Source organism: Eublepharis macularius, chromosome 2, assembly GCF_028583425.1.
Source record: "Eublepharis macularius isolate TG4126 chromosome 2, MPM_Emac_v1.0, whole genome shotgun sequence".
NCBI lineage: Eukaryota > Metazoa > Chordata > Lepidosauria > Squamata > Eublepharidae > Eublepharis > Eublepharis macularius.
In genome coordinates this window covers 225,270,146-225,297,132 of record NC_072791.1, presented here as the reverse complement: position 1 = coordinate 225,297,132, position 26,987 = coordinate 225,270,146, and the positions used below count along the sequence as shown (strand labels likewise).

General features: G+C 44.7%; 1 protein-coding gene across 1 annotated transcript in view; it reads right to left on the bottom strand.

Moving 5' to 3' along the window:
- The window catches only part of COL5A2 (collagen type V alpha 2 chain), a 218,960-nt gene that overhangs the window by 80,545 nt on the left and 111,428 nt on the right, over positions 1-26,987 (bottom strand). The window contains exons 3-11 of the mRNA XM_054972743.1: positions 20,331-20,344; positions 17,216-17,248; positions 15,519-15,551; positions 12,989-13,042; positions 8,226-8,333; positions 4,752-4,829; positions 2,658-2,702; positions 949-1,002; positions 636-689 (exon numbers count right to left, since the gene is read on the bottom strand). Coding sequence (XP_054828718.1) covers positions 636-689; positions 949-1,002; positions 2,658-2,702; positions 4,752-4,829; positions 8,226-8,333; positions 12,989-13,042; positions 15,519-15,551; positions 17,216-17,248; positions 20,331-20,344 — 473 coding nt within the window. The remainder of the gene's footprint in view (positions 1-635; positions 690-948; positions 1,003-2,657; positions 2,703-4,751; positions 4,830-8,225; positions 8,334-12,988; positions 13,043-15,518; positions 15,552-17,215; positions 17,249-20,330; positions 20,345-26,987) is intronic.

Below are 26,987 nucleotides of genomic sequence, written 5' to 3'. Positions count from 1 at the left end.
TCGCATTTTCCCCACAACGAGGCGCGACGCCCCGCGTGAAGGTAAGCAATCTGGAAACGGCCCTGGTGAGAGTTTGGTGCAGTGGGAAATGGTACATTAAATTCTCTACAGACTGAATATGGACTTAGTATTTGTATAACTGAACACCGCATGTATTCTGTGTATTGTCACACAAAAGTAATGTTGCCTACCAAGCACAAAATTCAGGCTTTCATTAAAAACTAAATATAGATATAGATTCTCGCCCTTATGAATGCAGAGGTAATCTTGAAAATACACGGACGACGCCAAGTGCCAAGAAGCCAGAGAGGTGTTGATTCAGACTCCCTGTGCGGGATTTACAGTGGCATCCTTAAAAGAGTTACAGTCTTCTAATACTTCTACTTGAATGAACTTGAAGAATGTAAAATCTGCTTAGAATTGCACTGTGTAAGTTTTGTGCTCTTTGAGAACAAACTATGATACCTTACTGAAGAAGATCTCAACTGGTCAGTGGAAGTTCTGGGGACTTGGCTTTATTGAATGAGTTCTGTTTTTATGTTTTGTCATGAGGTGCATCATGTCCTTTCACATTATCAGTTGCCCTGAGAGCACATTATCGACTAGTCTAAAAGGTCAACAGTGGTAGAACTTACATCTTCTCCAGGTTTTCCTGAAGGGCCTTCCGGGCCACGGGCGCCAGCAGGTCCCTGGAAAGAAAAAAAGATACACATTTAAGCCAGCAAATTAACAAAATCTCAATAAAATATAGGCTGCTGCAGCAAAAATTTACGACGGCTGGCAACTGGATAAAATCCATAAGCAGCATACAGCTTGATAGGAAGATTATCTGAGAGCTTTACTCTACATAAATAGGGCATGATCTAAACGAATAATACACGGTTCCATTTGCACTCTCTATATACAAAAAATTAACATGAAGCAAAATCTTTATGTCGCCACTCTTACCATTGGTCCTGGGTCCCCGTGTTCACCTGGAGGACCTGATGGGCCAGGAGAACCCTAAAATGGGGTACATATAGATTAGAACTTAAGAAAAAAATTAGAAAAAAACAGCAATTAATAGACACCATCCAAGAAATCACACCTAAAGAGTCAAAACCTTTGGGCCAGCCTGCATCGAGATTGGAGCTTCACCGTGACAAGTGTTAATATTGTTCTAAGGAAACTGTACAAATATTCCTTCTTCGGGAAAAGGCCCAAGCGTGAACTTCAGTCTTCGCTTTCAGTTCTCCATACATGTTTGCAGGGCTTTTTTTCTGGAAAAAGGGGTGGTGGAACTCAGTAGTTTGCCCTCGGAGAAAAGGGTCACATGGCTGTTGGCCCCACCCCCTGATCTCCAGGCAGAGGGGAGTTGAGATTGCCCTCCGCGCCACGGCGCGGAGGGCAATCTAAACTCCCCTCTGTCTGGAGATCAGGGGGCGGGGCCAACAGCCATGTGACCATTTTCAAGAGGTTCCAGAACTCCGTTCCACTGCGTTCCAGCTGAAAAAAAGCCCTGCATGTTTGGAAGCTCTTTAGAACCAGTGCACTTGTTTTGGAATAACTGCATCAGCTGAGAACAGCATTCGGCTTTAGAGTGTTGAATATTTGGACATGACCCTACCTGGAAGCTGCTCTGAACTTCGTTGAGAAAAAAAGGGGTATATCAGTGTTACAACAAATAAAAGAATATGAAACAAACGGATATGGTCTTTTAAGAAAATGAACGTAGATGATGACACTAAATGTGCGATCAAGTTAAATTGTGTGCTTTATGGCAGGAGAGGAGGATGTGGCAAAGGAATCCCAGCCCCAGCCATCATGCAGCAAGGCCTAATTTGGCTGAGGTGCTTTCTCTTGGCCTCAGACAGAGAGGGGCGGGGGCTGGCCACCAACCAAATCCACCTCTTCTCCCCTAGCTCTATTCCCTTCTGAGTTGGGAGCTGAAGCTGGTTTGTCCTACTCGGCTTCCTTCCTCCAGTGTTTTGAACGCCCTAGCTAGGGCTGGGGCACATCAAGAGGCCTCCCTGTACCCAGAAGCCTTACGTGGGTGTGGCCCAGCCTGTTAGGAACCAGTAGTGCCTCCTGAGCAATTTCTGCTTTGTTACTCCCCTTCCCTACCCCCAGGTGAACTTCCCAACAGTTGATTATCAGATGGCTGGTTGTCAAATGGCCAACTGACTCTTAAAGGGCTAGCTGCCACTGATCATATAGGTGGTGTGTAGATCTTTATAAGGCACCTCAGAGCTAAACTACAAGAGACGAATTACACGAGGACGCTCACATGAAGGAAGTCGCAATGTTAGCTGGAAAGCTGAGTTTTAAAAGAGATCAGAAGGCTCTGTCAATTTCCCCTCTCTACAGAGTCAGCAAAGATTAGCAACTCTAAGAGGGTTTATTTCCTATTCACCTCTTAGAAGGGGAGGTGAAACTGACAGATCCTTCCAGAGGCAAAGAGGAAATTAACAAACCCTCTGAGGAGAGATCTTTCATGGCTCCATAGAAAGGAAATTGACAAAGCCTTCTGATCTCTTTTAAAACTCAGCTTCCCAGCTAACATTTCGATTACAGCGTGTGTAAAAGCAGCGTCGCCCCAAGCTTTTTTTATATCTATCATTTTAAAATCTATTACAGGTTGTAAATTTTTTTCACAGCTTTCAAATCAAGCTACTTACTGGTGATCCTTGCAAACCTTGAGGCCCTCGGGGACCCATGGGACCCTGGGGAGGAAACAAACCTTGTCACACAGGCTGGTTCTGAAGAAGGAAATCAAATGGAAAACTACAATATGCCGGTAGGTAAATATTCTGTGCGGGGAGACATGGATGCTCTCATACAGAAGCCCTGTCCACACAATGTAACACATTAACAGGCACAAAGGATGGAGATGCTCAAACACCCAGTGATTTGGTGCACAAGCGGCACCCAAGCTGCAAGCTGCACAGTCCAGTGATGAACAAACTGCAGCCAATTTACTTTGATTTGCTGTTGACTATGCCAAAAAATGCCAATTGAGCAAGGAGGTTTTTATATTGATTCCCCCTCCATTCCCACCACCTTCCCACTTCACCCACTGTTTGGTCCATTAATTAAGTCTCTAAAACATTCACAATCTACACCGAGCAATTTAGAGGAGGCATTTCCCTCTATCCCGTATACTGCCTGGCCCCCAATGCTTATCAATAGGAAAGGCAGGCAAATGGTTCAAGAGGAATCTGGGCATGACATTCTGCTCAGAAGTGTCCCCTTTTCAATATCGTTTTCTGCACCAAAGGCAGTGGGGAGGTGGGAATGACTCCTTACAAAACAGTTTGCTTCTCCACTAGGGAAGGTCTTTTCACAGTCAGGAACCCTGCTTCCTTTTCTTCTTCTTTTTGGTTCTTTATTGTGCATGGCTAAGAAAGCCTAGGTTAATTTCCTTTTAAATTCCTAGGCTTGTAATTGGGCTCCTCCGAAAGAATCCATTCAAGAATGGATTATAAAGGGGTTAACTGCTCAACTACAGGAGACAATACTAGAAGCAGGCAGTTATGCGGATGGGGCACACAATGGTTTTTTTCTTTGAAAATCAGGCCTCTGGAGCCCAAATTCTGATGAGGATTATGGCACAAAAGGAAGGGTGACTAAGCCCTTCTCCCTATACTATTTGGCAGCCTAAAATGGCCCTGTTGAGCCTGTATTTGTACTGTAGGTGTTGCCAGTAGCAAACGTACCCATATCAGTCCTTGTACATAAGATGAACATTGACAGTATGAGATATGTAGATGACACCACATTACTGGCAGAAATAGTGAAGACTTGAAACGACTACTGATGAAGGTTAAAGGGGAAAGCGCCAAAGCAGGATTACAGCTGAACATTAAGAAGACAAACATAATGACCACTGAGGAATTACACAATTTTAAAGTTGACAATGAGGAAATTGAAATTATTCAAGATTTTCTATTCCTTGGCTCAGTCATCAACCAAAAGGGAGACCGCAATGAAGAAATCAGAAGAAGATTGAAATTTGGAAGGGCAGCTGTGAAGGAACTAGAAAAGATCCTGAAAGATAAAGATGTCTTTCTGGGAACCAAGATCAAGATAATCCAAACCATGGTATTCCCCTTTACCATGTATGGATGTGAAAGTTAAACACTGAAGAAAGTTGACAGGAAGAAAATTGATTCATTTGAAACGTGGTGCTGGAGGAGAGTTTTGCGGATACCATGGATAGCCAAAAAGACAAACAAGTGAGTACTAGATCAAATCAAGCCTGAATTCTTCCTGGAAGCTAAAATGACAAAACTCAGGCTATCGTACTTTAGTCACATCATGAGAAGTCAAGATGGTCTGGAAAACTGAATAATGCTAGGAAAACTGGAAGGCAGTAGGAAAAGAAGAAGACTCAAAATGAGATGGCTGGACTCAATAAAAGAAGCCACGTCCTCCAGTTTGCAGAATGTGAGCAAGTCTGTTAATTATAGGACATTTTGGAGGTCTCTCATTCACAGGATTGCCATAGGTAGGAGGCGACTTGAAGGCACATCACACACACACACACACACACACACACACACACACACGTAAATTGATCATGAAGAAAGCTTGGATCAAACCCATTTTAGGTTCTTAGGAAGCAACCCTGGGAACTAGCAATGCAATCTTAAGAACGTTTTCCTGGGAGTAAGCCCCACTGGAGAGACCTGAGCAGATTCTGAGTAGACCTGCTTAGGCTTGCTCTATAAAACTGTGTCCCCAGTGTAATGAAGCAATCAGTCAATTCTTACCTGAGCGCCAGGCATGAATCCCATTTGACCAGCGAGTCCAGCTTTCTCATCCAGTCCTGCCATCTGAGAGGTAAAGGGCTGCAAACGTTATAATTTTGTTAGTCTTTGAGGAAGTGCTACGCGGGCATTTTTTGTTGTCAAGCTTTTAAGAGGCATACGTGAACCAAGAGGATGAACGTTTATTTTAAGTATTTCTTGAAAATATTTAAAAGATGCATATAGACCCTCGCAGTTCAATAATGAGTAATACGTGTGATTCCAATATCAAAATCAATAGAAGCAAACAAACACTCAATAAAAATGGAGAGCAAACCATGGCTAAAAACCAACTTAGGCCCAAGACCGTTCATAGCAGTAAAATTAGAAACAGATAATACAATCTACACAAAAAAGAAAAGCCCGGTGCCCAAAAACCTCGAGTGAAAGCACCAGGGAAAAGGGGAAGGACATTCCTCAGTTGGAGGTGGGCGCCAGAAAAGGGTCTCTCCGTTATGACTACCTACTTTAGGGGTGCCATTCCCCTGCCCAGGGTGGGCGATCCCCTGCTCCCACCCTTCCCCCCTGTACCAATTTACTTGGCCCCTGTGCCCACAGCGGCCCAATTCGGGCTGAATTGTGCCCCGCAGAGGGCCAGTCTAGCTCGCAGGAGGGCTCTCAGACACACTTTGTTCCCGTGAGATGACGTCACTTCCTGGTAGTGATGTCATCGTGCAAGCCGGGAGGCCGCACGTGCAAAACAAGGACGCAGGACACAGAAAGGTAGATAGCCAGGCTCCCAGGCTCCCGCCAGGGGAATCAAGGGATCTGGCAACCCGAACCTACTTCACTTCTGAAAGGAGGGGAATGGCACAAGGAAATCGAGTCTGGGTAGGTTTATCTGTAGGGTTGCCAGCCCCCCCCCCCAGTGGGAGGTGAGGATGGCTACTATTGTGGGTGTGCAAGTGAGTGTGTACGCACATCTGCAGCCCCTGCTGGTGATATCACATCTGGTGTGACCAAGAGGTGACTGGGTCACTCCAGGGCTGATTCCAGGTCACGCTGGAAGTGATGTCATCAGCAGGAGTTGCAGGTGTACAAACACCCTTTTGCCGGCCTGCTTCCTGACCGCCCTCCTCCTTCCAATCAGAAAGCCATTGGTGGAAAGAGAAATGAATTTTGAGGAGATTGCCCACCATTGGCGGGCACCTGGCAAGTAGGGTTGCCAGGCCCCAAACCCTTCCCGCCAGGAGCACAGGGTACCTGGCACTTACTTCATGTCAGGCATGGGGTTGATCTGGCCCATTTGGGGCCCAAATTGGCTCCAAATGAAGCATGGGGACGCTCCCGCAGTGGGTGCGACAACCGCACTTCTGGAAGTGACATTGCCGCACCCCCAGGGAGTGCCTGCCTGGCACGGGCGCCTGTTGGTGGTGGGCAACCTCCGGGGGGCCTGCCAATTGCTGGGCAATCAGCAGGCAAGTGGGCAAATTGCCTGCCACTGGGAACCCTACTGGGAGATTGGCTCTGAAGGCACAGCAACCAGGAGGAAGGCAAGGGGGAGGGGCAGAGGCAGGCAGTGGCAATGGAAGAGGTGAAGAACAGAAAACACCTACAGCTGGAGGAGAAAATTAGGAGAAAGAAACTGGTTGGAGGGGGAAAGAAGTGAGCCAGACTCGGGGGGGGGGGGGAGCAAGCTGGAACTGGCAGAGGGATAAATAGGATTTCCCCTTCCCCACGATCCCTCCCAAGAGCCTTCTTGTGATTTAATCCAAGTTAGCCAGTTCAGGACCACACGTGAAGTAAGACTGGGTGGCTTCTACAGGCCCTCTCCAATGCTGCTCCCCTCACCAATGACAGACCAGGACACAGGTTTGCCAACTTCCAGCTAGTGCCTGGAAATCTGGAATTACAACTTATCTCCAGACTCCAAACAGCATTCTCATTGGCCTCCTCACACCACGTGACCATGTTCTGGGATGGGGAAGGTGGATTCTTGTGATGAGAGCCCCCACCTACCCCCGGTTTCCAAATCACCATGATCATAAGCTCTGGTTATAAAGAAAGGCAATACAAATAAAGCCAAGAAATGACCAGTGGGGAATGTGGATTACCCTCAGGGAATGGGACATTGTGCTTAACAGGTAGACTGCATGAATGTCACAGTGTTGTGACCCTCCCTCCATTAAAAAGGAGGGAGGTTGGTTGCTTGGTGTTTGCTGTCAGGCTTCTCCTGATGCCAAAGAGTTGGTCAGATGGTAGGTAAGGTACCCTACCTGGGTCAGATGAGAAAAATGTAATTTGCCGGCAGAGTTAAGAATTGGCTGTCTTGATTTGGCAATACAGCTATATGAGAAATAATATTGCAGCGTTACAACTCTTCCCTTGTTTTAAAAAGAGAGGGAGAGGGAGGGTGTGGTTTCCACTGGGTGGCCAACCAGTCAGAGCCCAGGGAAAGGAAAGAGGGCGGGGAAGAGAAGCACTAACAGAGTAAGATTTCTGCACACGTATAAAATGCATTAATGGCGACTTAACAGCCGCTTCAAAAAAAAGTCAACATATCTGCACAGGGAAAAAAGTTGAGGAAAAGCCAGGGAAAGTTCAGTTCTTCATCTCATGACTCCTTTTCTCATGTGGAATTCTGGAGATTGAGAGAAGCAAAATGGAATCTGAACGTCCCTAAAATTGACCTTGTGGAAAAGATCGTAGTTGTGTTTCACATTTTAGATTCCTGCCAGTATCATCCTAAAGACCTTTTCCTTTGAGTAAGTCCCATAGCAGAGTAGAGTAGGTTTATGAGTAGACCTGCTTAGTATTTGTCTCACTTGTGTATTACACCAATGTTACAGTGAAATCAGCCAAAAGATTTCCATTTATTTTAACAACCTTTGAACAGAAGCCTTTGTCACTGTTAAATATCACAAACTCAGTTATTTTAAGACTTTTAAAGGTCATTGATTCCAAAGTCCATTAATCATTTGAGCTAAAAATCCATGCGCCCACTGCCCACATTTCATTTATTTCCAAAGAGACGCCAAGTTTAATTAAAAGGAAAATGTCTTATTCTCTCATTAAGCTCTGAGGGTTTGAGAGTTTGAAAGATGAGCATGAATTAAATTATCTCGGGTTCTTTTTAAAAACAAAAACAAAACTCTTTGCCTGTTATCCACCCAGCCCACGGGAATAATAGACCTGGCCCCTTTCAAGGCAGCAACACAAATAATGAGCAAGAGTGATTTCAACCTTAATTAAAAAGGAACAATTGATAATTAAACAAGCGCTGATTAAACTTCATGCAAGTCGCAAGTGACTGAGGTATATATCAATATAGTTAAATCTGCAAAACTGCTGTCAGATTGGCTGCTCCAACCTCCACTCAACTTGGGAAACTTCACTTACGAGTCAGCAGTCATTCTTTTGAAATGGAAGAGGAGGCAGAAATATATCCTGCAGTTGTAAGGAAGGCAGCTGAGCTCACACGTAATGAAGGTCACTTACTCTGCCCACTCCATCAGGCCCAGTGGATGGTTGTCCAGGAGGCCCGGGGTCACCAGGTTGTCCAGGTATACCAGGTTCCCCATCGATTCCAGGAGGACCACGGGCACCCTAAAGGAAGAAGTTGCATAAATCAGAGCAGAGAGATTATCAAACAATTCAAACAGTTTAGTGTAGTGGGTAAGAGCGGCAGGACTCTAATCTGGAGAGCCAGGTTTGATTCCCCACTCCTCCGCTTGAAGCCAGCTGGGTGACCTTGGGTCAGTCACAGCTCTCTCGGAGTTCTCTCAGCCCCACCCACCTCACAGGGTGATTACTGCTGTGCGGGTAATATAACATACTTTGTAAACCGCTCTCAGTCGGCATTACGTTGTCCTGAAGGATGGTATAGAAATCGAATGTTATTAATATTATTATTATAACATTGCAGCCAGCACGCGTACAACTGCTGCAAAAAAACCCCCCACCCTGTTTGTTACTGAGGCTGCCTATGCAATGATAGGTCCTTGACAATACCTTTAGAAGTTCTGCACAGTGGACTGTCACCGTATGGAGATATTTCCAGCAGACTGCACATAAAAACTGTAACATTTGAGCAGCCCCTTCTGTCCATCTAAATATGTACCGAGTGCAGCTCTATCTTGCCCGTACTCCAAGAAGCTCAGGTTACTGGGGCATACATGGCTCTCCCTTCCCCATTTCATTCAAACAACAGCCGTGTGTGGTAAATTAGGCTGAGAGATAGCGGCTGGCCCAATGTCACCTGGTGAGCTTCCATGGCAGGACTGTGATCTGGGTCTCTCAATTCCTAGTCTGATACTCTAACCACTACACTGCGCTGTCTCTGTCCCTTAAACTTACATTAAAAAATATCCACACATAGAAGTTCCAGCGAATTGTGCCATGGTTTTTTTAAAAGCTTCAGATGGGTGATAAAGCTTTTGCTATAGTCCTTCTCCAACAGTAAATGTCACGAGGGAAAAAAACGTGTCCTTACATTTACAGTAAAATTCTCCTAGGAGACAACAGAGTTACAGCAGGAACTTTTTATTACGGAATAAGAAATGTTTAGCAATACATGGAACGGATATGTAAAAAGATGTCATTGATGAAATCGCTGATTCATCACATTAGGAACCGCATACCGTGGATTTCATGTATCTTTGATCATTTCCCATAAACCAATTTGCCCGTTTTTTCTAAATCCTCAGGGGACAGACACACATCAATTTCTGTTTTCATTTATCCTGGCACAAATTCAGAGGGACTTCTCAAGTTCCACAGGACTCCATCCCAGATTTATACTAGCATTCCTTTGCATAAGAATTTCTCATGAGTCATATATTAAAAAGCAAAATTGGCTTTGGAAGACAACTGGGATAGCGGGTGGAACAGTAGGAATATTCCATGAATCTGTCTGTAAAATTCAACATGATGGGGTACACGAATGCCCTTTATAGCCTTGTTCTTTTTTTGGCACTGCTCTGCAATTTTTACTTCGAGTATATGAGTCAGTAGATGAAGTAGGAGCAGAATAAAGAATTCTTCAACTGGATCAGCATGGGATAAGGAAGTCCGTGCTGGAGTTATATCAGAAGGGCCAGGTTAACAGCCAGCCATTCAAAAGGGAAAGGACTTTCAGAGTCACCCATGATATGACAGATGGTTTCACTATGCACATGGTTGACAGTTATCAGCGGGAACAAGATCTACAATCTACAAAACAAAGCAACATTCAGTAGGGCCGTTTCCAATTGGCTTACCTTCTGCCGCTCCGTGCCGCAACGTTGCGGCTCGTGCCGGGGAAAATGCAAAATATCGCGTTTTCTCGCGCGAGTTTTGCGCAACATCGCACAAAACGCGTGCGATATTTCGCGTTTGCCCCAGGACGAGCCGCGACGTTGCGGCATGGAGCGGCAGAAGGTAAGGCATCTGGAAACGGCCTAGTTGTCATTTCACTATAAATACAAAACAAGGTGTTCCATGAAACCTCTGCCTCGTTCAGTGTCTCTGCCTCAAAAGCCCTGTCCCTGTTGCAATGGGAGTTGTTCTTGCTTTCAATAACCCTTATTATTCTCTTGTCCACAGGAAAAAAAATTCAGTTGCCCAAAAGAAAATTTTCTAATGGCCTAACAAAAATACTTGGAAAGACTCGGCCAATATTCTTTCAGTAAATAGCCCCTAAGATTTGTCTCTGGCTTGCTCTCCTCCGCATCTCGGCCATCACCCTTTGGGTGATCACTGAAGAACTCAAGGTTGCTGAACTGGGTAAAAACTGCAGTCCTGCACTCACACAGTCCTGTTTATTTGTTACACTCTTGTTCTCTCACCAAGGATCACTCCCTGAGGTGCGCCTGTTCAGTCCACATTGCCAAAGGCTGTTTTCCATCTGCTGCATTGAAAACGGATCATAGCCATTTACTCTGTTTAAAAGAATTCTGCTCATCAAGATGTTTACTCTCAAAATGGATGTTGCATTTGTTGAAGGATAGTTGTGACCCAAATGTGTTTATGACTTGGATATGTGGGTTTTGGAGGGATTGCAGGGCAACACCTTTGTGTTTGCAGTCACACGTGTTGTGCAGTACTGTCAAACTGTCTATCATCTAGGGTTTCCAGGTACCTGCTGGTAGCGGGCAAACTCCGGGCACAGCTGGCACTTTGTAACTGTTATTATTATTGTTGTTATTGTTATTTCTTTATTTATGGTCATTTACATGCATTACAATCATGTATTAGTAATAACAGCAACAATAATAATAAAGGCATGTTATAACTTGCTAACACAGCTAGTTTAACATTGCAAAAAAATAACACTGGTAGATGTAAAATGATGAAAAATAGCTCTTTGTTGCAAAAACATTGGTGGTCTTTAGAACACACACACATAAATGTTAAAACCTTATGTCCGCTTCTCCCAGAAAGCAATGCATGTTTTAAACAAGTAGTTGCTAAGGGGAGCCACTAGATGGCACCAGAGCACACTGCTATTCTTGCATTACTTTCTTATTAACTCAAAGCCTAAAATAGAGACGGGAAACATTAAAGTTATCATTAGTCTGGAACCAAGTAATTGGCTAATTTGCTCAGATCAGTATATGAAATTCCATTCAAAAACACACTTCTGCATATTGGCGTTTGGTCCTTGCTGCTCCCTCAGGATTACCAGTTCGTAATGCCACAGTGACTCCAAAAACAACTGGAAAATCCCCTTTATATGCAACTCTGACCATTTTTGTTTAAACATAACACGGAATCATGGTGGATTTTAATCATAGTTAGTTTGTGAAACCATGATCCAAACTGCCTATTATGTCTAGGTTGCAGTTTAGGAATCATCAGTTCGAAGAATCAAAAGGAGGCCTTTCTACAGGTTTATAGATGCAATACAGTGAGCAAACGGGAAGGCCTTACTACATAAATGTTGTATATTATGAATGCCTTTCAAATGATATCCCTGCCTTACATTCTGGGAATTACCTGCATTACAATTCAGGGCAACTCTGGCTACAAGGGTGCTCCCTAGGGGCTGTAGGTTGGTACTGCGGCTGGATCTGGACACGCTGCTTTAAAGCACGTTGTACAATTCTGTTTCAACATTCTTTCTACAACCATCATGGTCTAGAATCAATTAGAAACTAAACTGGATATTCTCACAGTTCTAAAATGTACCTTGGGTTGGATCACGCAGATGTTTCCGCTGATGGCTTGCATCAAAGGAGCATACATTCCTTGCCTAGCCTCTCCCACCACATCCCAAAATGCTCTGCAGGGGAAATTATCTCTATAGTCTGGAGATGATCTGTAATTCCAAAAGATCTCCAGTCCCCTCCTGGCAGTTGGGAACCCTAGGAGAGGCTAGGAAGTCCCTCTCCACTCGTGAATATCCTTCCACCAGTGGAAATGCTACATGGGTTCCAAGCCCTCGTTTATCAAGACAAAAATGTTCAGTTGCCAGGGATAATAAGACTACAAAGGGTTTAACAAGCAACGACTCTTACTACGTTTACTTCCTCCCCATATTTTCTATGATATGTGGTCAATCCATTTCGATTGTGTTTAGGACCTGCAGCAAAATGATTTTCATAATTAGAAATACCCTGCATAAACCACATTTCTTCCCCATTTCCACTTAATAGACTTCCGGGAGACTCAAGGGAAGCCAGCTTCGCCCTGCAGAGGGTGCTTCTAGAGGGCCACGGCGAAAACGGGATTTCAAAAGCACAACGTGCTGACCACAAAGACAACGTGTGGATGTATGAGTCTATGGAATTGATCTATACGGTTACAAATTAGGTTTCAGGATATAGTTATGGGCAAACGGAAGAGGCCTAACATAAACAGGATAGCCATTTTGCCTGCTTCAGCGAGCCATCTCCCTCTGCCAGCCTCTGACCCCCTCCACTGCTTGAATTAGCAAAGACCAGGGGAGACAAAGTTGTGCCATGCTATGATGTCATTTCCAGGCAAGTACCTGGAAATGACATCACCATGTCACATGACACTCTAGGAATAGCCCCATCAGGTAATTCCTGTTCACCTACCGGTGCTGTTTCCTCTCCTCTGATCCTTACCTGGAAGTGACATCACACAACACCGTGGTTTTTTTTCAGTCTCCACCCCCCAACATCCTGCCAGTTGCAAGTGGCTGGCTGGCAACCCAACACGGAAAATACTACAGCCACTCTGAAAAGCTGAAAAGTTTTAGATAAAAGTCAGTATTTAGATTTCAAATAACATTCTCCAGACAATATTTGACAACTTACTGGTCTTCCTTTAGGTCCTCGCATCCCTCTAGGTCCCTGCGATCCTGGAGGCCCCTAAGTTAATAATTAGAATAAACATATCCATTCATACATTCTCCTGAAATTGAAATAATAATTTCTTTCAAGAAACATGGTCTGGTTGTCCTTTGTAATGGCAATCCTCACATTCATCTGGTATTCTGTGACGGACTGCGTTTCTATGGTGGCTTTCAAACAATATTCTGAGGAGTCTTTAGATCATCAGAGTTTGTCAGAAGCAGGGCTTTTTTTCAGCTGGAATGCGGTGGAACGGAGTTCCGGCACCTCTTGAAAATGGTCACATGGCCGGTGGCCCCGCCCCCTGATCTCCAGACAGAGGGGAGTTGAGATTGCCCTCCGCGCTGCATCGCGGAGGGCAATCTAAACTCCCCTCTGTCTGCAGATCAGGGGGTGGGGCCACTGGCCATGTGACCATTTTTGCTGAGGGCGATTTAAACTTTTAAAAACTCCCCCCTTGTTCCAGCTGACCCAAAGTGACATCATTGCGCGGTCCTGAGTCCCACCACCTCTTTTCCCAGAAAAAAAGCCCTGGTCAGACGACAGCAGTCAAGATGCTCTGGAAGAGGTTTGTCCTGGGTTACTGATCTGACTATGGAACACGAAGCCACATCTGGATCCTCCTCTCAGTTTCATACAGGGCAGAGGTGAAGCCCTATTTGTTTCTTTATGACCCCTGTCTTTCAATCTTTAGGAGGCAGCTTTTTTATTTTTTTTAAGAACAGCATTTGATTGGTTTTTCTACTTCTGGGTAGTTTTAAATTGTGATTTTAAATTAAGGTCTGTTTTTATGTACTTTATGTTTATCATAAGCCACCTTGATTTCCTTAAGGTAGAAAGGCAGCTCATAAATGTTTTAAATAATTTAAATAATATTTATTTATTCGAAGCATTTATGTGCTGCCATTCCACTCAAATGGGTACCCAAGATGGGCAAACATCACACATTAAAACATTTCATCATTAAAAACATTTAAAAGGCTATATGCAATATTTCAATAAGAACATATATAGAGACAACACCGAAAAAAACGGGAGGAGGCTAATAACAGTTATTGAGGGTATGCCAGAAAAATCTTCACCTGCAGGCAGAATACAATAGTAGAGTGAGTGAGATTAATATCCTTGAGGAAAGAATGTCTAAGTTATGGCATCATGACTGAGAAGGCTTTTTCTCAGGTGGCCACGTACCTAACCTTAGGTGGTACGTGCCTTCAAAAATGACCAGAGCGGAGGGGTATGATTAATTCCCCTGCATGGAACTGATAGTATGCTCCAGCATCTGTTCCTGAATCCTCCACAATGTGCTGGAGTTCTCTACAAGACGTACAGTTCCCTCCTGCCTCACCGCATACACATGAATTAATGTGGAAGGGGTTCCCTCGAGGAAATAAATGTGTAGGTTTTAATTTGCCCTCACTTAGAATGTTTGCTGTTGGTTTTGGTTGTAGAATTCTCCAGAAGTTGACTCAGCAGTAGTTCAAGATAAAAGGTGCTAGCATTTCAAAAACGGGGGAAGGGGGCAATTCAACATTTTGGGACACATACAGGGCTTTTTTTCAGCTGGAATGCGGTGGAACAGAGTTCCGGAACCGCGCCGCCAAGGGCAATCTAAACTCCCCTCTGTCTGGAGATCAGGGGGCGGGGCCACCGGCCATGTGACCATTTTCTCCAAGGGCAACCCACTGTGTTCCACCACCTCTTTTCCCAGAAAAAAAGCCCTGGACACATATATACGTATAAGTGTTCACGTGTCAAAAATCCATACATATTCAGTATTTATTTGGGGGCAGAAGTATCTTTGGGGTTAATTTACGAGTTCATGGAGTAGAGCTCATTTATTGAGAAGACTAGAGGAGTCAACATTTTGTGCCATCTTTCAGATCTCTTTTATATATGCTTACAAGCCCACACAGAAAGCTGTTCTTCTCCTTTCCCTGGGTCTGAGACCAGCTGTTATCAAATCAACATTCATCAGCTGGGGTGGGGCTAAACATTACATGTGCACATGTGTAACAAAATCCAGATGGTTGCTTTTTTCAGGGCAATTTGGAGCAGAAGCTTTGGGGGAGGAGAGATAAAGGACTTCACATTTTCCCTCTTCCTACTGTTGTTCTCCAACTAGCTCCTATAAACACCTCGAGCATCCAGTGGGGTTCCCATCCCAATATGTGTTCTTCCTTCCAAACATACGCTTGGAATCTTTACAAGGGGGAAAGCCACAAGAAACCGAAACTCACAGAAAACTACATCTTGCCAAACCAAAGTTTAAGGAAGAGCAATGAGAACTGAGGAAAGAATGGGCAAGCTGCGTGGAAGATCTTCCACGTAGCGGCCAATTACAGTCGTCACAGGGGCAACAGCTCTGCGGTAGCAGAAGAATGCAAGCAATAACCGACTGCTGCGTAATATAGGCCTGGAAAACGGATCACAAAAATGTAGGTCAGCGTTAGAAGCATCTTCAGCATTCTGCAAAGAGTTAGTGATTACTTACAGCTGGTCCAGCCCGTCCTCTTATACCTGTAACCTACACAAAGGAGAAAAAAGAAAGCTTTAATAACACACCAGGATGACTCAACAATGTGTCAACTGTGACTGTTCTCAATTTCCCTGACAGCTAACACCCTGGTAGCGAGGATCAAACTGGATGGTACCATATCCCCAAGTCTGCCATGGGGACGTGGACCCGTTTTAGAGCTTACTTTTTTTACTTTGGGAAATGTGAAATCCTGGTGGGGGACTGTGGCATGAGACAATAAGAGTCTCCACTCTCCTCCCCCACACTGTTTTCAAGAGCCAAAAAATGGCACAGGAGGAGGCAGGAGCCCCCCACCTCCCCACATCAGCGATCCCAGCAGGATCAGGCCCCTGGGACATTTTCAAAAGTTAAAAAAATCTAAAATGGTTTTGTGTTCCCATGGCAGACTCAGGGACGTTGTACTGTCTAGTTTGGACATAAACAAAAACCTACAATAACTAAAAGCTATTTTTCTTTCTCAACACCACATTAACCTCCTTCTCTCACACACAACTAATACCTCTCCCAATGCAACCCACGTTCTTCATCCTTGGACACTCCCACCCAACCACAAGAGGATGTCAGAGTGTTATGGGAAGTGCCTTGAGGAGCCTACAAAATCAGGGCATCTTCGCTTTTTATTCTTTGTTTAGGTTTATGCTCAGTCCTTTTGCTTTTTTCAGTGTAACCCATGAATGTGAGAAACGAGCATTCTTTGAACATGAATCATGCAAACAGAATTGTGACAGAGCTTGCTGTCTGCCTTCTTAGTGGCACCCCAGGCTTTCTGGAATGTAATGTGAGAAACACTCCAGTGACAGGAACAGAAAACAGAGTAACGTGGCTTAGTGTGCTTTGAGAGGATTATTAACTGTGAAATTCTAAGCAGAGTTACTCCAGTCTAAGCCCACTGAAATCCAGTCTAAACCCATTGACTTAGACTGGAGTAACTCTGCTTAGGATTTCATTGTAAATGCCTAGCCCATACACACACATGTAAACGTATACAAAAAATCTTTTTTTACATGCGGTGAGTGACTGCTGTAAAACTTTGCCAAGCCTATGTTCTCCTCTTAGTTGTTCATTTGGTACTTTTTACTCCATGGGTGGTAGAATGGCATACTATACTCGTCAGATCTCAGAAGCTAAGTAGGGTCAGTATTTGGATAGAGGAAAAACAAAGACTTTGTAGAGAAAGGCACTGGCAAACCGCCTCTGATCCTCACTTGCCTTGAAAACCCCTCGTGGGGGTTGCCATAAGTCAGTTGCGACTCGGTGGCACTCACATACGGCCCTTCCTCCAAAGACTAGGCAGCACACATTGTTCTCCCTTCCTTCATTTTACCTCACAACAACCTTCCTCTCCTCCCTCAGAGGAGCATCAAGGAGGAAAAATGTGAAGCAATTTAGCTCCAGAAACAGTTAAAGAAGGCAAAGGTTGCAGTACATAAAATGCATTATTCTGTCTAAATTGTCCACAAAAGAAAGTTTTTCATTCTACAGAATCTCTTCTTAGCAAATGAATGACATTATGACAATTATGAATCTCTTTGCTTTTTGCAACGGGTAAAAATCTAACACTGCTACTGTTCAGAGTTAGGTGGCTAGTCCTATCCCACTGTATGTTATAAAAACACTGGTAAGTGAAGAACAAAGCAGAAACAAGAACTTACCACGGGCACATCTCCGGGTTCTCCTTTTTGACCCTGTATGGAAGAAAGTTTATCTGTGACGGCAGAATATTAATGAAAATTTTCTGAGAAAACGCTTTTCAGGAATTTGCATTCCACGTAACGCAAGTAACCTTACTAGGTTGGATCCTATCAGCTTTCCAGTTCTCCTCTTTGCTGTAGGTTTCAATCCACATAATCCCCAGTATAGCCTTTTCATGGCTTCCCTCTCTTTTGCCTGTGGAAAAGCTAATAGGATACAGTCCATTGGATGAGAGCTAAGGGCCTTTCTAGGTGCTTAGAAAACCACCAGATATCATAAAGCAAAAGACTACACCAGGGCAGACTTGGCCCAACAGTACAACTTCTTGTGTTTGATAACAGACAATGGTATGGGTAGAAGGGTTGCCAGGCAGTGCCTGGCAGTCAGCAAGAGGGATGGGGTGTGTGTGTGGGGCGGGGGTGGGCTTACACCATCTACAGCATTATGTTATTTTCGGTTAAAAAAAGAGAAGTGACATGGGTAACTCTAGGAATTTTTTTAAAAACTATGGTAAAACCATAGAGTTTCCAGTGATTCCTAGAGATACCCTATGTCACTCAATTTTTTATCAAAAGTGAAGTGACAGCGCATGCGATGTTGTGGGTTTTTAATATTTTTCTCAGAGCAATGGCAGGCAATAGGAACAAGGGTGGGAAATCCTGCACCCACCAGGGGAATGGGACACCTAACCGTTAGTCTTGCTCCTTTAAAAAAAAAAAAAACACTTGCAAAATAATACAATGTATCTGTTCTCTATAGGGAGCACACAGCCTGCCGGGGGTGGGAGGGGGAGGAACCCTTACCAGCATAAATAAGCAGAAGGCTTGTGACACCGTAAAGAATTACAAAGCTTTTATTTCAACAGGGTTTCACGGACAAAGTAGATTCTAGTTATCTTAGTATATAAATTGTTCATCTTTAAGGTGCCACAAAACTTCTATTTATTTCTGCTGCAATGGATTAACATGGCTACTCCTCTGAAATGTTTACTGTCATCGTTGTTGTTGCCACAATTGCTCTCATGTTGCTTTGGGCAGACGTAAAGGCTTCTGTTGTGTGGTCTGACTTCCAAACCACACCAGCAACAACCCTTACAACGAATTAAGTACTGCTTGTATGTGTGTAAAACAGCCACAGAAGAGTCCTGGTGAATCAGGGCAATGTTTTGTCTAACCAGGGCTTTTTTTCTGGGAAAAGAGGTGGTGGAACTCAGTGGGTTGCCCTCGGAGAAAATGGTCACATGGCTGGTGGCCCCGCCCCCTGATCTCCAGACAGAGGGGAGTTGAGATTGCCCTCCACACCAGCAATCTCAACTCCCCTCTGTCTGGAGATCAGGGGGCGGGGCCACCAGCCATGTGACCATTTTCAAGAGGTGCCGGAACTCCGTTCCACCACGTTCCAGCTGAAAAAAAGCCCTGTGTCTAACTCACAATCCTGTTCCACACAGAGGCCAAATAGAGGCACTGGAGGTCCCGCAAACAGGAGAATAGACACCTAAGCTTTCCCAGGTTGCTTACCAGCAATTGACATTTACAGTGCAATCCCAGGCATTCTTACACACTTATAAATACATTGAAGTGTGTAACTGCTTAGAACGGCACTGCATCTGAAGTAAAACCATCCAAGAGAGATCTTTGCCGAAGCCCAACCTGGCAAGGATTAAATGTAGCAGCAGCGATCATGGCGGCAAAGTTATCAGTTTAAAAAAAGGCTTTATTTCTCAGCCCTGTTCGTGGTGAAGACGTGTCAAGGGGCCTAATGCTCAAAGGGTTGAGGGTACCTTCCAGGGTTAAAAACAGTAAATAAATGTTCTTATAGGATGAGTACATCATGACTGTTCATCCTCCACTTGATAGGAAAAAGGAAAAGCTCTTCAGCCTTCCAAATGGTGCAGGCACCAAGAGAAGAGAATGCGGAGTAGAACACCAGTCAGATAAGCTTGTTGGTTTAGGACTGAGGACTGATATATGCCCTCAGCAACAGCCAACCCTGGTTAAATTGCTGGGGAACATGGCCTCCCATGTAACCAAACTGCTAACTATGGGGGCAGGTAGCCCCCGAAACACCGATGCTGATACGGAGACTTTTTTCGAAATCATTGAGATGGTGGGGCACATTGCTAGCACTATCACATCGTTGGGATTTCCAACCTAATCTGTGGCAGAACTTAGACTCTTCCAGCAATCCCTGAAACACCTTTTCCTCTCTTTCCCCCAACTCCTTTTCTCTACATAACTTTCAGCCTCATAAAGGGTTCTGGGAAACTCAAAAGCTGGCATTCACTATTTTGTGGCATTTTGGTTGGTCTTAATAAGTAGGTATTACAGTATTTGGAGAGAAGGTCATCTCCATGAACCCAGCTTGGGAAATTCCTGGCAATTTGACGGCAAACCTGGGGAGGGGGAAGTTTGCAGAACTCAGCAAGGATGTGATGAAGCTGTCATTTCCTTCAGGGGAAGTGATCTCTGTAGACTGGAGATGAGTTGTAATTCCAAGAGATCTCCAGACTGTAGCTGGAGGTTGGCAACTAGAGTTGCGAGGCAAAATCTGGCAACTGGCAGAAGGGCTGGGGTGGAGAAATGGAAAGAGTCAGCTACTTTGCAACATCACTTCCAGATTAAACCTGGAAATGATGTAGGGCAGCTCTAGGAATCAGTGAAATTTCTATGGTAAAACAAAAGAGTTTCTGGCAATTCCTAGAGCTACCTTACGCTTCTTCTGGATTTTACCCAGAAATGATGTCTCGATGCAGCTGATGTCACTGTGTTTTAATTTTTCTCCTGCCATTGCTACAAGCAGCCCTATTAGTAACATTACCATGGACCCTACCTACTGATTTTGTCTAAGAAGCCTTTGTTACTGTTTAGTAGCTACTAAAAAAGATTTAGGAGGTTTCTGGCATTTGCTCCTGCTTGACAGTGAATTTGTCAGATAAAGTCAGTGAAGTGGTATTTATGGCATCTTTAATGGTTTCCTGGAGTATCTTTGCCATGCTTTGTAAAGTACATCTAATAACAGATGGAAAATCATTAATAGGACTGATAGAGGGCACTAAATAAAAATGATAGAACTTACCTTCCTTCCTCTACCTGTTAAAAGAAGAAAAAAAGTAACACAATGAGTGAATACAGAAGCTTCCAAGCACTTGTACACACAGCCATCAACATGCACGTAGAATTGTCTCATGTGATGTAGAGCACAATTTTAACAAGTTAATTAGAATGCAGCCACATACAATGTGACCATTAGCTATACAGGCAGAGGGTGGCTCTGTGTCTCTGAAGTCTTACTAAGCACAGGCAGAGGAGAGTATGCCACAAGGACCACAGGGAGGCAGAGTTCAAAAGCACCACCAACAGTATGAAAACAGGCTTTACAAATGGTGACATTCATATGCTGATAATCTTTTTGGTGATTAGCAGCAATTTGCTGATTAGATTGATCCCCACCATTCTTCAAGGTGCTCTGATGGTTTTCTTTTTTTAATCCTTAACAACAATCCTGAAATTTAGCTTAACCTGAGAGAAAACAATTGTTCCACCTAATGATGATAATCATATTTGCTTTATATTCTGCCTTTCAAGACAACTTAACACCCATTCAGCGTGGTTTACAAAAGTGTGTTGTTATTATCCTCATGACATAGATGCAGAGAAGTTAGCCGTGTTAGTCTGTGGTAGCAAAATCAAAAAGAGTCCAGTAGCACCTTTAAGACTAACCAATTTTATTTTAGCATAAGCTTTCGAGAATCAAGTTCTCTTCGTCAGATGCCTGACGAAGAGAACTTGATTCTCGAAAGCTTATGCTAAAATAAAATTGGTTAGTCTTAAAGGTGCTACTGGACTCTTTTTGATTATCCTCATGACAATCACCCTGTGAGGGGGGTGGGGCTGAGAGAACTCCGAGAGAGCTGTGACTGACCCAAGGTCACCCAGCTGGCTTCAAGCGGAGGAGTGTGGAATCAAACCTGGCTCTCCAGATTAGAGTCCTGCCGTTCTTAACCATTACTACAAACTGGCTCAGGAGCGTCATGCTTTAATACAGGATTTGAGGCCATCCCCAGTACAAGTCAACTACACCCTACCGGGTCTGTTAGTGAAGGCTTTTGGTTCAAAGCCTTTCAAAGGGTTGCTGCTATTGTATTGACAGTAATATGAAATATACACAGAACTAAGCCACATCCTATTTCTTTTTGACATAATGAAAACTGCTGTTACTTCAGTCAGGATTTTTAGCAAGCTCCAGGCCTCACTGATGACAAAAGGAGCTGCTTGGTCCAGAACTTCTACGGTACACTGTAATAAATTCCTCCACTTGGAGATTGTTTCTGGGAACCACGTTGACCACTTTCTGTAGAGAATGCAGTGGTACCCACTCAACGGCACATGGAGAGCCAAATTCGCAATTACCATCAACCTGAAGGGCCACATTTACTTCCACCTCTAGCATGTAGCCAGCACTCCAAGGAGGCTCAGAGCTTATCTATTTCCCCAGCAGCAGCTGTTTCAAGATGGGAACCAACTGCCGACTGGAACCACTGCTTTGCCTACTTTCTGGAAACATGGGGCACAGGGTTGCTTGTCCTCAGCTGGCCACCATGAGAGCATTGGATGGGGACTGCAGAAATCAGCATTCACAGATATCTAGAACAGAGTTCCCCAATGTGGTGTCTAGACATGGGCACGAACCAAAAGAAGCCCCGAACCATGAGGTTCATGGTTCATTCATTTTGACAAACAACGAACTTTGACAAACTTCCGCTAGTTTACGATGTGATTCATGGTTCGTGGCTCCCCGAAATGCCCCCTTTAGGCGCCGAGAGCCCATATTCACAGGGAGTTTTCAGCAGGCTCTACTTCAGTCACCCTCCAAGTTTCGATTTGATTCCAATACAGATCTCCAACTTATAGACCCCCAAAGCTAGTGCCCCCAGGAAAGTCTCATGCAATACAATTAGAGCCATCCATGCCAACTGACTGGGACCCCCAAACGTAGGCAATGTCAGGGAGGCAGTCAGTCAGATGGCTTTCCCCCTTCTAGAGGGCAGGGGTTGGCCGCCACCTGGTGAAACCCCCATGTGCCCACCCGCACACCTCTACAGGTGGCTGCATAATAAACTCAAAGAGGCAGCCCCAGAGCCTGGCAGAGAGTGACCCTGAGACCAGTGGGAAGTTCAGCCCTACCTCCCCAAACACAGACACCTGAGGTGCACAAAATTTAGAATTAATAACTGAATAAAGAAGGAATAAAGAGAAAGAACCCCCCCCCCCAAAAGGGGGTAATAGGCCTCAGTCAAGCAAGGCCCCAGGCCAGAGCCGAGTGGCCCAGGCCCTGAGTGGGAATGGGGTGGGGTGGAGGAATGAAGGCACCCTTCCCAGTTCCCAACAATGCAGACTGGGCTGAAACAGAAGAGGCTTTTCACAGTCTCTTTAACCAGCCAGCAGCAGCAGCCAAGCTCCCTTCCAACAATCCCACTTCCTCTCACTCTCTCCCTCTCCCTCCAATTCCAGCAGCAGGCCGCCCTCTCTCACTGCCTGCAGAAACTGAAAGAAAGAGACGGCAAGGTGTAGCCTTTTATAACAAACGCTCTCATAGAGCAAAGCAGGAGCTCTCTGGTTGGCAGACAGAGCTGCCTAACAGGGTTTTGAGGGATGAGATTGGAGTTCCCATGGCTACACAAGGCCCGTCTCCCCCCTGCTCTTGGCTACCAGGAAACAGACTGCGAGCTCCACGGTTGGAAGGGAGACCTGCCTATTGAGGTAAGCTGGGCTAAGATTGGGGTCTCCACAGCAACTGAAGGTCTGCAGATGTTGCAGGCCTCCGTTGCCTGGGAAATCAATGGATCGGCGCCAGCCTGTCTGCGCTCACGAAGCACTCACGACATGACGAATTGGGCCTGAAAAAGTTGTGGGGGCTCGGTAACACACAGCACCACGAATCAGTTGTTGACAAACCACAAACCGGCCCGGTTCGTGCGGGTTTTTTTGGGTCGTAATTCGATTCGTACCCATCTCTAGTGGTGTCCATGGTGCCATGATGCCCTCCAGTATTTCTGCTGGTACCCATCAAGTTTTTTAGATACTGGGAGGGAGGCATTTTACAGCTAGGATTACCAAACAAAAGGGTTTTCAACTGCAACAGCAGCACAGCCAAAGGAGGTTCAGGAGAACTGGGAAGCACCTGGGCTTTCTTTAATCAGTGAATAGTTCCATTTCCCTTCAGGCTTTCCTTCTTTTCATTCCCTCTTATCTCTCCCCCTTCCCCATCTTTCGTTCCTTTCTGTTTTACTCTTTCTTTGCTCTCCCTCCCCCTGGCTTTCCTTAATTGTTTTTATTCTTCTTCTACAATTGTATTGCAAAGTGAGGAGAGAGGTATTATATGCTTGCTGTGGTAGCCATTTTGGGGTTGCCTCCATCTCCTGTGGCAGCCATTTTGGGCTTGGTGCTCACCAACCCCTCTCAAAATTTAAAAGGTATCTGCAGCTCAAAAAGGTTGGAGGCACCTGCTCTAAGAATTCCCCAATTCTTTAAGGTTTTTACCACAGGAAATTCCTAGAGCATTGTGTGATACTGTGACATCACTTCCATATAAGAACCCAGAAGTAACATTTTGGCATTGTGGGACACTGGTTCCCCAGTGCTTCATTGAGCAGCAGTAAGCACCTGGGGGTTGGGGGTGCAGCTTGCCCACCTTAGCAAGTAAACTGATAAGCCTAGTGGGACAAGTGCCACATTGGAGAACGGTGCTCAGAAGAGCCACAGGTGAGATGTCAAACAGCCACTTTTGGCTCCTGAGCCACTGAATATCAGTGCTCTAAACTTTCAATAAAATATACTAAGGTTGGATCCTATCAACTTAGCAGACAGGATAATCTCACCCAATAACCTTCCTCAGTGCAGCCCCTCATATACAGGATCCTCAACACCTCTTCTGTCTTACATCAGAGGAAAAGCTGACGGGATCCAACTCTCTTTGTGTGGATGGAAACAATGTACACCACCACCAGTAACGTACACAGAGCTGCAGTGTACATCTCTGCAAGATGAGTCTTGTTCTCAGTGACCTCGGTCCTTGTGAGGCTCTGGTTTTCACGCACTGAAGGCTCATCAAGTGATACTTTGCTTACCCAGACAGAAACCTAGGTTGGCCCTATGGAGGACAGAGCGTCTGATGTGCTCCAGCTGGCTGCTTGGCTGTGAAATTCTGACAGGGGAAAAAAGCACAAGGCTGCTAAAAAGACCTAAAACTGGCAGAAGATTACAAGGATGGAGGATCTGAAGGAAGCAGAGAAAGGTAGGCAGGGGTGGAAGACATTTCCTAGTTTCCTGACTGGGGAAGAGATGGAAGGAATGAAAGCTTGAGGGAAGGAACAGTGAAGGAGGCGTGGCCTTGAGGAAAGGGGGAGTTCAGGAGAAACATCTGAAGAAAAAACTCATGCAGCACCTAGGGTTGCCAGCCTCCAGGTGGGGGCTGGAAAATCTCCCAGAATTACAACTGATCTCCAGCTGACAGAAGTCAGTTCCCCTGGAGAAAATGGCTGCTTTGGGAGGTAGTTTCTACGGCGTTATACCCTGCTGAGGTCCCTCCCCTCCTCCAAATCCCACCCTCCCCGGGCTCCACACTCAAAATCTCGAGGAATTTCCTAACCTGGAGGCGGCGACTCTAACTCAAGTATTGTCCAACCCAGAATTGGCAACCCTACATGCCAGTGTCAAGAGAACAGGCTTGGCTCTTCAAAATTCAGGGTCTCTAGGCCAGGGATCAACGAGGCAAAAGTGAATTCCATATACTGAACTAGAAAAAGATATCCCGGTATTATGGTTGCCAACTCCGAATTAGGAAATTCCAGGAGATTTGGGAAGAGTAGCATTTGGGGAGGAGAGAGAGCTCAGTAAAGGATGTGATTCCATACAGTCTGTCCACTGAAGCTGCCATTTTCTGCAAGGAACTGATCTCTGTTGTCTGAAGAACTATTGAAATTCCAGATCTCCAGGCCCCAACTGGAGGTTGGCGACACTAATTGATATTCACATTGCTAATGTTAGTTGTGCAGATGTGCAGTTCGAGAAAGAAGCTGGGAAATGGCTTGATTTGTGACTAAGCCAAAAGTACTGCTTCTTTCCCAACGGCAGAAATTGGTTTTGCGTCTTTCATGGGAGAAGCCATCTGATTTTTCAGTATAAAGAAAACCATGCCCCCAAACCGATCCTCCATTCATTAATCTTGACAACCTTCCTTGTTTAACATAACAATTTGGCTCATCTGTACACAAGCGTGGCCAGCAGCTAGAGTGTGCCATTCAGAAAATAACTTCCTAAAGACTCTCTCATAAAAGATGTTATCATAGCCGCCGCAGCTGACGGGATAACCGTTTCGCATTCTCGTAGCGCTTCTTCTAAACACCAACATTGCAGATTCATTTCTTTAGCAAATGCTCGGATGTGAATGCAAAGCTCTAATATAAAAATAAGCCAGACTAATGGATTTAAAATCACTGCAGTTTTCCCACCCTTTTCTTGAGAGAGTTTAAAACACCCAGCCTTTGGCTAAAATCCCCTAACTGCTCTCCAGACACGCACCATCTGCTTACTTAAGCACGCTGTGTCTTGTTGCTGCAACCAACTTTATTCCCTTTACACGTACCTGAAGACACCAACATCTATATGAGCAATAAACCGGGTCATCCTAAACCGATACATGCTCTTAAGTCCATTTAAGTCAATGGGCTCATAAAGGTTTAACTTTGCATACTATGGCACTAATCTATTTCTTTTTCATGTGTCGTTTTAAGAAGTCCCAATGCATAGCAGGTGCTTTCCACTGTACAGCTGAACATGCTTAAGAATTCTCTGGCTTGATTGCGATATTAGGGAATGTCAGAAATTTCCCGTCAGTGATCGGCTCTTTCTCTTTGTTAATTTCCTTTATACGGCCACTGGAACAAGCACCACGTCACAAAAAGAGCAAATAAAAACCTCTTCTGTTTCAAAAGTGCTGAAATGGCCCAGTTTGAATTCTGGAGGAAGGTGCTGATCGTCTGACTACTCTGCTGTTCATAGCTTTTTTCATGCATCACAGCAGGGAGAAGTTTTAAAACATATAAAGGGCTGCCAATCCGCTCCGTTAAGGTTGGCCAGTTCCCTTGGCCCAAGGCGCATCCTGCTGACACCAGAGGCTCTTCTGCCAGTGGGACACAACATGGGTCAATACAATGTGCCACACACTGCTTGGCAGTAAGTGAACTCCTCCTACGCAGTTATTCAGTCTAAATGCAAGAGGCTGGATCCACTAATCCATCAATCGCTGATAAATGCAGACTTTGATCTTGTTCTCCTACCTCTACTTTTGTTGATGGAGGAGAGACGATTCCAGCACCTTCATTTTATTTCCACTGTGCCTTCTATTAGTAAATATGAGCCCTGCAATACTAGGATCAGCTTTCCTAGGGTTAGGAATTATTATTTATGTCATTTATAGTCTGCCTTTCTCATTGAGACTCAAGGCAGATTACACAGTGTGAGATTAGTACAGTCAATATCAAGGATATTTCTATAAACAATGCCATAGGGTAAAAAAAGTTTACAAAGATATAGAATTAGCAAGAATCCAATACAGAGTTGAAGAAATGCTGAAACAGAACATAAGCAATTCTAAGGCTAACGTTAGACAACATGAAGCATAGGTACCTCATAGTAGCACATATTTAAAACAACAGATAGTACATAAGGCAAC